At 43.1% G+C, this 14,678-nt stretch overlaps 2 protein-coding genes across 3 annotated transcripts; both read left to right on the top strand.

The window, feature by feature from the left end:
- The first annotated feature begins 2,085 nt into the window (after positions 1–2,085).
- LOC6536926 (chaperone protein DnaJ) lies at positions 2,086–3,068 on the top strand. The gene has a single exon (XM_002097459.3). The coding sequence runs from the start codon at positions 2,244–2,246 to the stop codon at positions 2,976–2,978; it is 735 nt and encodes a 244-aa protein (XP_002097495.1). The 5' UTR covers positions 2,086–2,243; the 3' UTR covers positions 2,979–3,068.
- A 5,048-nt stretch (positions 3,069–8,116) lies between these two features.
- Positions 8,117–13,832, top strand: LOC6536924 (venom allergen 5). 2 transcript variants are annotated; one of them, XM_039375871.2, is made up of 5 exons: positions 8,117–8,513; positions 11,534–11,734; positions 12,360–12,618; positions 12,796–12,948; positions 13,103–13,446. In XM_039375871.2, exons 1-5 carry the CDS (start codon positions 8,426–8,428, stop codon positions 13,293–13,295), a joined length of 894 nt encoding a protein of 297 aa, XP_039231805.1. In that variant the 5' UTR covers positions 8,117–8,425; the 3' UTR covers positions 13,296–13,446. The 2 variants fall into 2 exon arrangements, with proteins under 2 accessions (XP_039231805.1, XP_002097493.1); XM_002097457.4 differs by having other exon boundaries at positions 8,120–8,513; positions 12,796–13,832.
- Positions 13,833–14,678: the final 846 nt, after the last annotated feature.

Raw genomic sequence — 14,678 nt, 5'->3', positions numbered from 1 at the left:
ACCAACCAAGATGAGAAGTTAAGACGTGAAGCCAACTCGAACTCGGATGAAATCGATGAGCCATAGCCGGCGCAGACTTCTTGGCAGCGTTCCTGTCCATTGACCCAGCATGGAGCCCCGAAAGAAACCCTCGTAAACTAGCTATCAGATGGTCCAATGAGAAACGCTTGGCCCGTCATAATACGCCGGGATAAAAGGGGCATTCTATATACATATGTGCATATACATAGGTAACACTTCTACATATATTGGTCAGATAAATGAGCCAGCGCACGGCGGAGACAACCAGTCACCACTTGTCGTAAATCTTCAGGCCGGCTTTTTCAGTGGGGATGGGCTTGGGGATGGGCCAGCTAATTCTTCAATAGAAACAGAACCTGTTTCCAATTATCGTTTTGCATTTGGTCGCCTGGACAGGCTTTCGCCGGCAACTGCGTTTGGCTATGGAGATTTCGACGGAAACGTGGCTAGATGGTCCGCTGCCGAAGCAAATTGGTAGTGTCAATTAACATATATGGGCTGTGGCCAAATGATGCTGCCAAAAATACAACAAAAAGCTCTACCAACCCAGCTGCACAGTGACACACAAACGAAAATATTATTGTTAGCCCTTCGATCTAGCAGAAATAGAAGGGGATTCCGGCGACCTGGAATCATTTAAAGTCGCCAATCGCTAATGACCTGTCCATCTACAACCGGACCGGCAACCTAATGAATTCCACTTAAATGTTCACAGCTTTTCGCGATAAGTATTGGGATCTTGCCGCCTCGAGGCCACTGTTCCTGGGACTCAAAGAAGGTGTTGGGCACGGTCCGTCCAACTGAAACCAATTAGCAGGTGGCTCCTACAAACGATGACCAGTCGCAGACTGGAATTGTCCATCGGGGCGGGGAAGTACTCTGAAAAAGAAAGGTTAGGTTTGGGACTTAACCCATTACTTTTTTTTTTAATAAAAAATTCCGAAGACTCCAAACTGAGTTAACTTTGTAAATAATATCTGAAACTAAAATGTAAGATATAAGAACAAATTTTGATTTCCATTTAAATTAATTTAGCTTATAATTTAATGGTTCCTTTGACGTCTTTTAAAACAAGACATTTTTAAAAATGAAAATTTCTTGTAGCATTTAGTTTTTTGAAAACTGTTTAAGATATTGTTTCATAAGCTAAATGCCATCAGTTCTTAATTAAAAGTAATTAGTCTTTCATGGTGCATTTAATCGGGTAACAATAAAGAAACGGCAGCATCTCTATTTATAAGATCGTTTATGGCCACACTAATTTGCAGGTGAATGAATGACTCGCTGGGCAAACATTGTGATTCGATGGAAATTGTCAAGCTGCGTATAATGCGCCATCAAAAACAATTATAGTAATGTCTTGTGCAAATGTTTTTAGCCACCTTCGACGTAATCTAAAGCTTAACCGCTGACGCAGTGTGCGAAAACCAAGTTCAATGGAATTGTTTATGTCTTCGCAGCTGAGAGAAATGACCAGTTTGCCTCGAAAACACCACCCACACGTGCCAAATATTTAACTTGACTGTGTAACGCAAGTTATCAGGTTATCTAGTTGGCCAAATCCAGGGTACACGCGTCGCTCCAAGCGTGGAAGATTCATTGCCAAGTTCGTTGGCACTTCCGGAAGGTCAGGAGAGACAGATAATGGCCCACAAATCATACCACAATTGTGTGACTGTTTACAGAATTGGCCATGGGGCTGCTTATATAGCCCAGGGTCGATCTTCTATCGATCTCGGCTGTTAGTATAATGGTTTGTCGCCCCATCGCCAAATATGGGATATTTGACACGGTGACTCAGTTTTTGTTATTGGGATTCCTCATTTGCTTGGTCTTCAACTCGCTAATCGTACAGAAAATAAAAGACATTTTCTGAGAGAAAATGTAATGTCATGTTTCTTAATCCTTTTTGATGGTTATAAATCATTTTTATCTGACCACTAATGCATGATCATCCTTGACTTCGGATAGTATGTTTTTGAGCGAAATCTTAGTTTGGTATAAAATAACAATAATCGACAGGAAAGTATGATCGCATTGATTTGTATAATATAATAGTTCTGTTCATTCAACACTCACTACACATCCAGAACAGATCGGTTGGCAGCTGTAGAACAGTCAAATAAATTTTTACCCTAAACACATTGTTTTTTTTTTTCATGCGAGAACAAGAGTTTTAAAAATTTATCATTTACGATTCGGGACCCGCAAAATTTACGTGAATGTTGAGGACCATCCAGACCAGTGCTGGCCAACCGGTGCGTTGCCTGGCCACCTTCGGCTCCAGATTCACGTACCAGAGCCAACCGATGTCGCAGCTCCGCGTGGAGAACCACTACCAGGTGCTGAACGTGCCCGTGGGCTCCAGCGACCGGCAGATTAAGCTCGCCTTCATAGAGTTGTCGAAGAAGTACCATCCGGATGCGAATAGCCAGACCAGCGACTCGGAGGTCTTCATGAAGATCTGCGAGGCCTATCAGACGCTGCATCGGCAAAATTCCAGGCAGATCTACGACTCCAGACTCCGGATGCAGAACCAAAACAAATCTCCGCAGGAATCCACGTTTACCGGAAGACGAGTCTATACGGTTTGGTCGCAGTATCAGTCCGCAGTCCGGAGCAAGCAGATGGGAAGGGGTTCCTGGCGGTTTGGGGGCGTAAAGCCCATCACCTTCAAGGGAAAGATGGTCAACAAATGGCTGCCCATGCCAACGACCTTTGATGACCTGAAGCGGTTGGGGATCAAGGGATCGTGGCACGATGAATACTCCTTTCCCAATAGTCCTATTTTCTACCTATACATAGCTGGATTCTGTTTGGTGGGTGGACTGGTTCTAATGGACGTGATCGGTAGATTCCAAGAGCAATCATCCGTGGAGAAGGACATCGAAATCTTGCTTAGCGAAAAGGATCTGGAGACTTCAACAATAACACATCCAATCCCTCTATCTGCATAATTTTTCTATCTCATTCATATGCATAGATCATTGTCTTCGTTGTACTCCCTGGTCTCGTTTGAAAGAAAAATATATAAATCTGTTTGTTAATTGTGTGAATCTCTCTGTGAAACTACATCTTAGTCTGGCAGGCTGATTATGCATAATTTGTCATTCCAGCATAACCGATCGGATTGTACAAACAAGTTTCTCGCGACTCACGACTTCTAGTTTAGTTTTCAAGCTAATTAAGAATTATGATGTGTAGCGCTTTTGCTTTTCATCCTACCCTAGGAAAAGGGGTACTTGGAAACTGTGATGACGTTAAAGGTTTTTTGTCCTATCAATGACGTATTGAAAAATATTTGTAACGTTTATAAGCTATTTGTCTAGTTCTTTTAATGACCATGTTCAAATATTTAAAGATACGATCAAAATTTATTATGTTCATTAGACTTTTCTGGTGACTTAAATGAGTTTTTTGAACAGGTTAAGTTTAATCAGATTAAACCTTTCATAACATTGGCGTAAACATCGCAAGACTTCCGTGCTTCCCCTACTCTTCCAAAAAAACTATTTGCAATCACTGAAGAAAAGATAAAGAAATAAATATCTACATGTTAAAGCCCTTAATTAAATAATATTTCATAAAATGTTTTCTATGTTTGTGCAACTTGTATGGCAGGCTGTATGGACTTACCTTAAAAATATATATGCTTTACATACCACAAATACCATATTTTCCGCAGTGTAATTCGGGTCCAAGCACCTCTCACACTCGGATTATATCTGATACCGTATCTATACATCGCGATCCCGTTCGGGTTTCGCTGAACTTCCGCGCTTTGACCTTTTCTGAAACGGCGGGCAGACGATCCCCAGATAATAGATACGTTTGGCTTAAGTATGTTCTATTATGATGCCATTAAATGGAACGTACAGTGGCAGCCGAAACTCTCAAGGCGAGCGAGTGGCGGCTCTCACATAAGTCGGGTCTCCAATCAGAGGCAGATATGTACGAGTATATTCCGGGCTTGTTAGATTCGCCGGACCACCAATGGTTCCACCGTGGCACCGTTAGTCAACCAGTAATAAAAGTTTTGTTAATTTGTGTATTGTATTCCCCTGTCTTTCCGCTTGTTTTGCTTTTTTCCGCCTGACAGAAATTGATAAATTATGATCGGTGCTTAGCTTTGATTAAGTTGTCGTGTCGCTCTTATGAATTCATCGAATGTCAAAGACAGAGGCAGCTGGGGCGAGAGATCAAATGCGCTGATATAGTTAAACAGCCACCAATGCGAACTTTGAATTTTCAATTCTCAGATCGCAAATAAACAAAAAAACGGTGCATAAATCAATATTCGCACCGAGTGTCGAATCGCACCATGCGCAGCGGAGCGGCGCGATAAAGAGCGTTAAAATTATGTTCTGTCGCCTGGCTGCGCAAAATAAATACATACAGCGATCGGACCCATAATGAAGCCTATAAAAAGACGGGGCGAAATCGGCTCAGCAGGCGCAAAGTGAAAAAAAATCACCGGATCACAAAAAATGGTCAAAATTTATTGTACGCTGACGGCTTTTTAATGAAAAAACGCTGGCTACCAAAGCGAATTAATGAAGGTGTGTGCGCATATATCCCAGTTTCCAGATCCCTGATCCCCCCCCTCGAAAACCCTCATCAATTTCTGTGCCGGCACAAGTTCAAAAAAAGAAAAAATAAAATAAGAAAGAACCACAAGCGCAGAGTGATCAGCATATGAATCGATTTAGCATAAGAATGAAAACGTTTCTCTAACGAAAATTGTTTATGGTTTTACGACATCGGACAGTTCATTCATTCACACACGTGTTGGACTTATTTTCCCTGTTTTATTATTTTTCTTGGCCAAAAACATCGAATTGATGGAGCAGCTCCCATTACCATTATCATTCCGATTTTGATTTCGATTCCGATTCCGTAATTTGTTAATGGAGCTTTCGCCGTTCACAGCTTCGTTGTGAACTCAACCAGTATGACATTTTAATTATGCGCCTGTCAGCCAGACTGCCAGGCAGACGGCTTTCAATTGCAATTAATTATATTTTAATAATAGCCGTTGACCCCGGTGGGCTGAAAAAAGTAATCTAGTATATAAATGTTTTGTCACACATGGAGAACATGGAGAACTCAACCAAAAAACAGGCGTTTCGCATTCCTATCCAAGCTGCTCTGAATAAAGTTGTGTTTTTGAGTTATCACCCGGATCAGTTGGCGAACCGTCATTTATCTCGGCCTCCGGGCTTGCCCCAAATGTATTCCTTATTTATTGTTTATTTTGCCTAAGAAAATGTTGATCATCAGTCAAGCTGGGGAAGATTTATGGCAGCGGAAGCGATTGCACCTCCACGACGAGGATGCGTTGATGACACTTGACACCTGCATTGCCAAGTGGCGCATCAACAGCAAAAATAATAATAATAACGATATCAGCCTCAATGGCAGTTTCAGGGGCGAAATCTGTATAGTTATGAGCAAATGTCAATTGGCAATCATATTCGCCAGCCGAGAGCAGAGTGGTTCCGCAAGGCGATCTCCGCGATAAACAAGTGACTGATTAGAGAAATTATCAGCAACCTTCGCTCGTTATATCAGCGAATGGAAAAGCCATGTTAACATCGCTCCCTATTTGCAATGAATTGGCTGATGACCTTGTTGGCGGCTCTCTGACTTTCTAACCGATATCTATCTATTTATATCTAGAAGTTTAAAATATATAAATAGCTTTTATACTTTGCATGCGGGGTTTCAAGGCGAAACTCGTTTATTCTTCGAGGCCAATAAATTGGTGACTATTTTTGGATCGCTATAAACATAATCTACTTGAAATTGTTTTTGGACACTCCCAAACATCTCCCACAGTTCTATAAAATTGGTATAATAGCCTCTAATTTGTGAGAATTTTCTAATTAATATTGCTTTTGGCTATATATAATAAAATTGCTCAATTACCCGACTTTTAGGTTAGGAATTATGAATCAAGTTGATGCCATCATTGTGAACCTATTAGTTTATGTAAAACCGTAACTTAAAATTTCCAGTAATCCCATAACGGCACTAACTGAAATCCGGTGATATTTCTCCATTGGAGTGAATCAGTGAACGATTCACTTTCCTTGCATCGATTAAAAACAACTGGGTCGCCTGAGTCACTTACGCCGAAGCGATGACTTTATAAAAAATTAATATGCAACCGTCAGGATTTCAGCGGAAAGTACTGACCGCTTCCGACTTGTGAAGTCTTGAGTGGCTGAAACTAAAGATACAATGGAGGAATGAAACAAGTTGGTCCAGTGGGTGGCAGCCGATGTCCAAATGGACAGCACACGCGCAACGTAGGAAAGACATTAAATTGAGTCATAAAACTATACACAAAGGCAAATCGAAGGAAGAACTTCGGAATCAGAAAAAGAGCTACAACGATAACCGCCGGATGATGCCAAGTGCTGTTAAATTGAGTTAAATGAGGTGTTGGGAATTTTTTACTTCGCTTAACATGCACGATTGTGCCTACATACATACGTATTGTACGTACATACGCAGACAGATCGGACAGATTCACGCAGGTTTATTGAAATGCAAACACCGACTGCCGAGAATCGACAATCGAAGGCCAATAATGTTTGCCTAAATCTTAAATCTCGGCGCTGCATGGGTATTGTACCAGCACAAATATGATCACACATCACACTTGAGTAGGAAATGTAAACTAGCCCCGAGACAAAAACATCGACAACCTGGGGAGCAACAGCGAAGAGGTACATCAAAGAACACGTATCGGGCATATGTTTATTTCATATTTCTGTAGAGCATAATTTTTGATATTTATGTAGTTTTCGCGAAATAAAATAAATCAGCAGCGCAGCGAAGACGTCACTCCCGATGCCCCATCGCCGATCACTTGCCTCCGTTCTCCGTTTTCCGATCTCCGATCGCCCGTCGTCGGTTGCTGCTTGCTGGTCCCTGGGATTGGCAACTGCAACTGCCACTGCCACTGGGATTGGGCTCGAATCTGGGAATGGGAGGAGGTCGAGACCGAGTCCGAGTCCGATTCCCAGCCCGAGTCGGAGACCGAGATTGGAACCCTCACCCAAAACGTCATGTGTGGCATCAGCATGGTCAGCGGCATCGGCGGCACTAAAACGAGGTGAAATAAACAGAACCAGTTAACAGTGGCCACACTTAAAAAAACAACGATAATAAATATCTTATCAATGAATGGGTTTTATATTTTGTTTGTACATTAAACGGTTTAAAGGACATGTTTCTATGCTTTTCCTTAAAACCTGGATATACCTGGAAAGTTTAAAGCATAAATGGTTTAAAAAAATTATACGTTTTCCTAATTTTTGTTTCGAATTCAAACTTTTATTGGTTTCAGTGCATGAATAGGGCTCCTTTGGTTAAAAAAAAAGGCTCAGCTCTGCGATTCTGGGCCGGCGCAATCGTTTGTACTTGTTAATGGCTTTGTACGCGTAATTATTTTGGCAAGAAGCCGGCCAGTGCGAAGCGGAAATGCGCGAGGCAAAAGCGAACAGGGTCAGTTCAATGGGCAGACACAGATACAGATACTCGTGCATACATGACTGCCCCACTAGCGATGATGGTGAAAGGATCAAGTGGCATTTGTTCTTGTGCGCGGCGACTGTGCATTTAATTGGGTGTTTTTATTGGTTTTTAATGATACGCGAAATGATCGAAGCTTCGACTGCCTGCCTGCAGGGCACCTGCTCGTCGATTTCGCGGGTTTCGCAGATTTCCCAGCGACCCGGCCAGCTGCCACGCCCCCGGCGAAGGCGAGTGATTGTTGCCGAACCAGCAGGATGATTAATATAAAGTTCAATCTTCAATTACGCCGGCTGAAAAACACAAAACACAGTATTGTATCTTACTAACAGCCTCATCCGAAGCAACATGTTGCTGCTGCGTTGGCAACAAGTTGCTGGCGCGTAACTGCGACTGCGCGGCGTTTTTTGCGTCGCTCTCTCGCTTTGCTCACTTTTCTGGCCTGGGGATTCCGATTCCAATTCCGATTCCGCTGGGCGATCGGTAGCTTCTTTACCTGTTGCTGCCGCCTCTGCCGCGGTCGCTGCCAGCGATCGGCGGTATAAAAACGTTGGCGCCGCCGAGCGGTTAATCAAACAGGCGACGCCTTCAAGTCTAGCTGCACGTACACGAGAGTGGAGTTGGAGTCGTCGGCTTTTATTCGTGGCGCTCTTTTTTTCGGTTTTCCACATTTTACCCACCCCGCCCACCGTTCAAAATTGTGATACAAAAAATCCTAGCAAAATTGCAAAGCTATAGTGTATGGAATACCAAATATAACTCTGTCATTTATGAAAAGGTTATATTTGAAAATTTAACAAAGTGCTTAAATCTATAAAAAGAAATCAACGTGTTGTTCAAAACCCAATTTTACATAACCAAAATGATGCAGCCAAGTGCGCTATTACTAACCACCATGATCATGATCATCTCCTGCGGAGTGGCATTCGCCTGCAATGGAAAGATAATTGGTAAGTTATTCAAGAAAATCAAGCCAAGGTCCCATCAAATCTATATGCAAGTCAGGAATTTTGGGTGTTTCTATAGAATATAGAATTCCAGGGCATGTCTAGCATGGCTATTGAGTTTTTTTTAGTTCATTTTGGACACACGTTTCAACTATTCAGTGTGTGAATGAATACAGTGATGTGCAAATATTTGACAGTAAAAAATCTTCTGTTTAAACTGCGTTCGCTTATTTCAGCGAGGGTGGGTCGATGATTTTTTGGACAATATGTAAATGCTTCTTTAATTGCCAGTTTGGCAGGTCTCACCAAAAATAGACTCGGAACGGCACGAGCGAGTCAGCTTTCTTAATTTTCCAGTTTTAAACAGTGTATATATTGCATAATAAATAGTTTAGAAAAGCAACAAATACGGGCGAAATATTACTTAAGCGTCGAGCGGGATAGGAACCGGTTAAAAAATATCTGGTTTATATAATTTATATAATATTTGCCAGTGCCCAAACGAATTAAAATTATTTTAGGTGGCTGACCTATCAACTGTCAGCAGCTCATACTCGTACAGCCAAAAGGCCACTCAACTTAAACACGAAATCCTCTTTAAATACAATGAGATCAGAGCAGGAGCCCCGTAGAACCCTTGAACACGATTAGTGGCGCCTAATAATCAGGCGTGCAAAAAGAGCTCATTGAACTAAGCTTGGCTTTTTAATTGCCCCAACCAGGCGCCAAGTTGAAATTGGTAAACAAATTGAGTAACAGGCGTCACAAATGCGCTGGCAAAATTATACAAATCACCCGATTTTTAATGGGTCATTGAGCTGATCTTGGCCACGCTTATGAGTTTCGGATAGAAATAGGAATACCAAACGATTTAATGTTCTTTGTTCTGCACACGCGGCGCCTAAACACCCAAAAAATCCAAATTTGCCATAAAAGGCGAAATGAAAACAAAGAGAGTTTTATAGTGCGCGTGTGCGTTGCTGATTGATGATTGCTTTTATGCCTTGTCTTCGATATCAACTCGATTAAATGGTGTGATTCCTTCGGAGGGGCCGGCACTTCAATTTAATCGCATGTCACAGGTATCATGGCTGTTAAGCCGGAGCATTTTTGTGCGGCATCAATCAAAAGACCGCCGTGCTAATAATGTAATTAAATATGTTGGGCACAAGGCTAGTTGTAGTGATAATCAGTAAATGATAAATGAAAATGAAACGAAACATAAAGCATAACTATGAAAATTAACTCGCGCTAAATGCGTCGGTTATTTTTCAACGTCTTGTAGTCCTTGCCACTTAGCCCCCTTCCGTTGGGCATTTTTTCCTGTACTTTGTTGTTTTTTTCTGTTTTGTTCAAGGTGAAGTCAACGCCTGGCGAAGATGCGGTGCAGTTAAGCACTTGTTAACATATTGTCGGCATTTGGCTGAGCGGTCAGACTGCCAACGAGCGAGTTCGTTGCTTGAGTCTTTCGTTTCGTTGCGAGCGAGCTGTTGACGTTCCGTTGTCAACATTATCTCAGCGGTTTGTTTCGTCCGCAAGCGGAAACTGATCGACAGCTTTATGTGCAATTTGTCAGCGAAGGTAGTTCACAAATTTGCATAGCGCCCGCTGGATTGCATCAACCGCAGCATCCACACAGAATACGAGGGAAATGTGAGGCTTTGCCGGATGATTGATGTCCGCTGCCGTCTTAAACACACAGCTCTGGGCCTGGTTTTTGGCTTTCGCCTACCGGTTTTCACATTGATACAAATGTAGCATAATTTGACAGCTGTGGCTGGTCTCTGGGCTTTTGAGCTTTAGCTATTCGATTCTGATCGATGGCTCATGTGCTATTTTTAGTCCAGCCTTGGAAAGCATATGTTTTAAGATTAAGTCGAGGCAAACGCCGTGTTTAGTATTCTCGGTTTTTGTGTGGCCCCGCCGCCGCTGCCGCCGCTTCAGTATTGACATCTAGACCCATATATTTGTGCCAGACTGTTGGCGAAGCTGCCAATTTATTTACCCAGCGACGATCAACTTGGGGCGCGTCAAGTTGTCTGACTTTAAATCTGATTCCGACAGACACGTCCCGGCACTTGACCGGCCGGCAAAAGCCATGGTCAAGTTGGAAGCCTGGCTTAAGTGCTATCACGTCGCGCTGGGCAATCAGCGCCCATCGCCTGCTCCATTATTATAATTATTAAAAATTATTAAGCGCGCGTAATTATTTAAATGAAATGGGGGCACTCCCCAAGGATCCACTTCCGTCTCAGCTCCTTTTTACTGTTTCGACCCGATCTCGGAGTAATTAACACCCCGGGGCAATTCGGCTTAAACGGCGACCAATTTTCGTAACTGATTGGCTGACACACTTCAAACAAACCTCTTATGAGTCAGGCGTCATAGGACCATGATTTTGGGATAAAATCAAATCGAATTTGGCTAATTGACGCCTTTGAGCAGCACGCGCCGCTGGCATTTTGCATTTCATTTGATTTTTTATTCCAATTCGTGTTGTTCTGTGTTCCATTTGAATGGCCAACGCTTATCGGAACAAACCGGTTGACTTTGGGAAGCTAAAACGCTTTAAGGAAAGTGACACAGATGTCTTGTGATTCGTCCAACCGGCTGGTTACATAAAACACTAATCGCCGACAATTTGGAGCACACGCAAGTGTGGAATATTGTGTAGCTGGGTAAATAATTAAAATATATGTAAAACAAAGACCAATAAAAATGCGCAGCCCCACTTGGGATTTCCGTGAGGCAGAGCCATAGACACTGAGATTTCGACAAATATTAGCTCGCTAGAAACCGGCTCCCTTGGGTAGACAGTTGTTGTTGGAGTCCGTTTCCATCTCCATGTCAAAGGAGAAACACCAGCCCGAAGCCATCTTCGAAAAAAGCAAGCATTTTAATGCAAACAAAAATAGAAATGATAAAATTCTCCAGCTGCGTGGCTCATGCATATTCCACATTAATTCCCCTTCTTCTTGGAGACTCTTTTTTAATATATGCAAATCTCGACCTAATCATTTCAGCATCGGGCATCACGACGGAAGAGAGATCAATCATCTTGCAGGAGCACAATCGCCTCCGGCAGATCGTGGCCACGGGACGCTATCCGGGCCAGCCGGGTGCCGAGAATATGCGAGAGATCGTCTGGGACGACGAGCTGGCCGCCAGGGCCCAGAAATGGGCTGATAACTGCCAGTTCCGTCACGATCCGCACCGCACAATAAGTAAGTTATTCCGATCCACAGAGTCCTTAGTGCTCAATCCCATATCCACATCTGAAATAAAGGACTTGAAGCAGATCAGCGCAATGCATGTGGCGCGTTATCTTCTATACGATACGGTATTGGCTAATTGCGGTGGTCATTAAACCTTTGAAGTCCGAATTTCATTGATTAAACATCGTTATTTTTAGGGAATGTATCAAATCCAAAGACTAATATGTATTCAAATTTTTTACGGCACCTTTCACTGCCACTTAAATGAATTTCACCAATCAATCACTTGAAAACACCTTTTTGAGAGCTTTGTTTCAGAAAATGACTCATATGGACTGTGATTGTGATTTGGAAGTCAATATGATTTATGAAGCAGAAGCATTCTAATTAAATGAAAAAATCCCCTGTGCGAATATGTTTTCCAATTAAAAATATCACTTTTATGGCCACCCAATTGCAACTATTTCTTAAGATCTATCATATTTTCCATTTTCTGCCTGCACGAAGAGCTTCTAAAACACTAAGACTAACATGGCACTATCAGCACCTGCACCAGCATTCACTATAGTATTATACTCAAACATCTTTCTTAAAACCACATCGATTCTAATGTGCGACATTAATCTATTGACAGATCGCTTTACGATGGGCCAGAATCTGGCCATCATCTGGAGTACGGCGCCCTTGGACGCCGATGACGGTGATTTTCCCTCTCGCATCCAGAGTTGGTTTAACGAGGTGCAGAAGTACTCCTTTGGAGACGCCTGGTCCCCCAAAACTGGACACTATTCCCAACTGGTTTGGGGCGAGACCAGCTTGGTGGGCTGTGGATATGCGGAGTACAAGGACACCAGCAAGTACAACAAGCTCTACGTCTGCAATTATGGGCCTGGGTAAGTTTCATAGATGTTTGATTTGATTAGTTAATTTCATTTATTCAGTTAATATAACGTACAGTTTAAATATGTTAACATTATATTCCAAGTCTCCTAAATATTAAATCATTTTATTAGAGGATTTACTTTTCAATTCTTTAAATATCTAATGAGTTGTTTCTTTTCTTCTTGCAGTGGCAATGTGGTGGGCTACAATCCCTATGAGGTTGGAAAGCCTTCGTGCTCCACATACGGCATGAAGCCCTCGTCCCGCTACCAAGGACTCTGTGCCGCACCCGGCTCCTCGCCAGCGGCCAACAGCGTTTACGGAGGGAACACAATTGAAACGTATGAGTACGGCTACAACAGCAGCCCTTCCAGTCAAACCGCCAATAACAACTCGCCGACTAACAACATTAACAAGAGCCAGTTCAGCTATAACCAACCAAGACCCAAGCCCGTCCAACCCATCAATCCAAATCCCTCCCCGTTCACCCCACAGGCAGCGGTACCATCAGCGTCATCCTACGGCGGCAGTTCGTTTGGCACCGCCTCGAGGGGCGGCAGCCACGCCTACACAGCGGATCCATCGCAGTCGGCAGGCCGCTATCAGCACAAGCTCGAGGCGTATCGTCCAAGTGCGGCCGAGTTCGAGAAGTCCGTACACAAGCACACCATACTCCGCACCTACATAGAGCAGAGGCAGGATCAGCAACAGCAGCAGCAGCAGCAGGAACAGGAGCAGGATCAGCAGCCGCAGCAGCCAGAGCCTTCGAGCACCAAGAAACCCAGTCGTGGATGGAGCCTTCTAACATGGCGCGGTTGAGCTATAAAACTTGCCAGTCCATTTGCCAATTTAAAATGCCGCTCAATGTATTAGGCCATTATTAGCTACTGTGTAGTGCCATTAGCCAACCACCAGGATCCATCGTCATCTCTAAACACCTTCTGTCCATCGCCGTGAAACCCCTAGCAAATCCTATTTAAATACTCCAACATATTGCCATATGAGCTGTAGTAGTTTCCCTTCTTTGCAATTCCGGCTTGTTGAGACCAGAACATAAAAGAAGTGCTGGCGGCGGACGAATCATGCCACAGACGAATATTTGTATCAAATATTTGCCACCCACCCAAACTGTCATCCTGTTAAAACCAACCAATCGGCATTCAACATCGATCAGCTAGTTGTAGTATTGTGTTCAATAAAACAAGAATATTGATTTGTAAATTAACGCTGTAATTCTTTTGATTTCGGGCTCTACATTTCCGTGAATCAGATCTTCTTAACTTTAAGACATTTTTATTTTGGTTAATAGCTTGCGAATAACTGTACATGACAAAAGCTGTTTGACTTGTGTTGAGCCAACTGACAAAACTTGCCTGCTTTAACACTCTAACTTAATTTCCGAAAAGAAGAGAACGGGCTGTAATATATAAATCAGCTAAGAGCAAACGCTAAGGGAGCGCATGCGTATCGTTTCGAAAATTCCGCTGAATTAAAGAGATACTAAATACTCAGGAAAATGAAGGGGAAACCCGTAAACCCGTAAACCCGTCTGGCTAATGCGTTAAATGCAACAATGCCAACTCAAATTAAAGCCGGATATGAAAAGAGCAAAGCAACAATGAGCTAATGAGCTGAAATGGGAAATGTATCGAGTTCAAGGGTTTTTGGCCAATTTAGCTTGCAACTTGTGTGTGTGCCTTCGAGTGAGTGCTGCGCAGCATTTGGGGAACCTTGCACCTGCTCAAGGTCGTCCAGGTGTCTCACGGCAGCCACCCAGTTACCCACTTCGTTCGCCTGCACAGCAGAAAGTTTCCACCTGATAGCAGTCCATTTTTCCTTCCGTTTCGTACCGAAAAACTTCTTTGTCCATAACCACCCTCAAAATTGTGGCGATTTTCACCGCAAAGTGGGGACTTGTTTCCGGTTTTAATTGTTCCGTTTATCAGCCAGTTAGCTGTCCCCAAAGTACAACTCACACTCTCCTGCCGAAAGTGCCAATTTCGTTTGTGACAAGGAATTAAGATAGGCAAATATGGCTGTCAATTGTTGTTGGGGCGCCCCTATGACAGTC

Source organism: Drosophila yakuba, chromosome 3R, assembly GCF_016746365.2.
Source record: "Drosophila yakuba strain Tai18E2 chromosome 3R, Prin_Dyak_Tai18E2_2.1, whole genome shotgun sequence".
NCBI lineage: Eukaryota > Metazoa > Arthropoda > Insecta > Diptera > Drosophilidae > Drosophila > Drosophila yakuba.
This window is presented reverse-complemented; position numbering and strand designations above follow the sequence as displayed.

What these genes read in the sequence shown, in the direction of transcription:
- LOC6536926 (XM_002097459.3), top strand. Translation starts at nt 2,244, where the DNA reads ATGTTGAGGACCATCCAGACCAGTGCTGGCCAACCGGTGCGTTGCCTG.
- LOC6536924 (XM_002097457.4), top strand. Translation starts at nt 8,426, where the DNA reads ATGATGCAGCCAAGTGCGCTATTACTAACCACCATGATCATGATCATC. An exon ending in CTGCAATGGAAAGATAATTG is followed by an intron (nt 8,514 to 11,533) that starts GTAAGTTATTCA and finishes TAATCATTTCAG; the next exon opens with CATCGGGCATCACGACGGAA. An exon ending in CGATCCGCACCGCACAATAA is followed by an intron (nt 11,735 to 12,359) that starts GTAAGTTATTCC and finishes ATCTATTGACAG; the next exon opens with ATCGCTTTACGATGGGCCAG.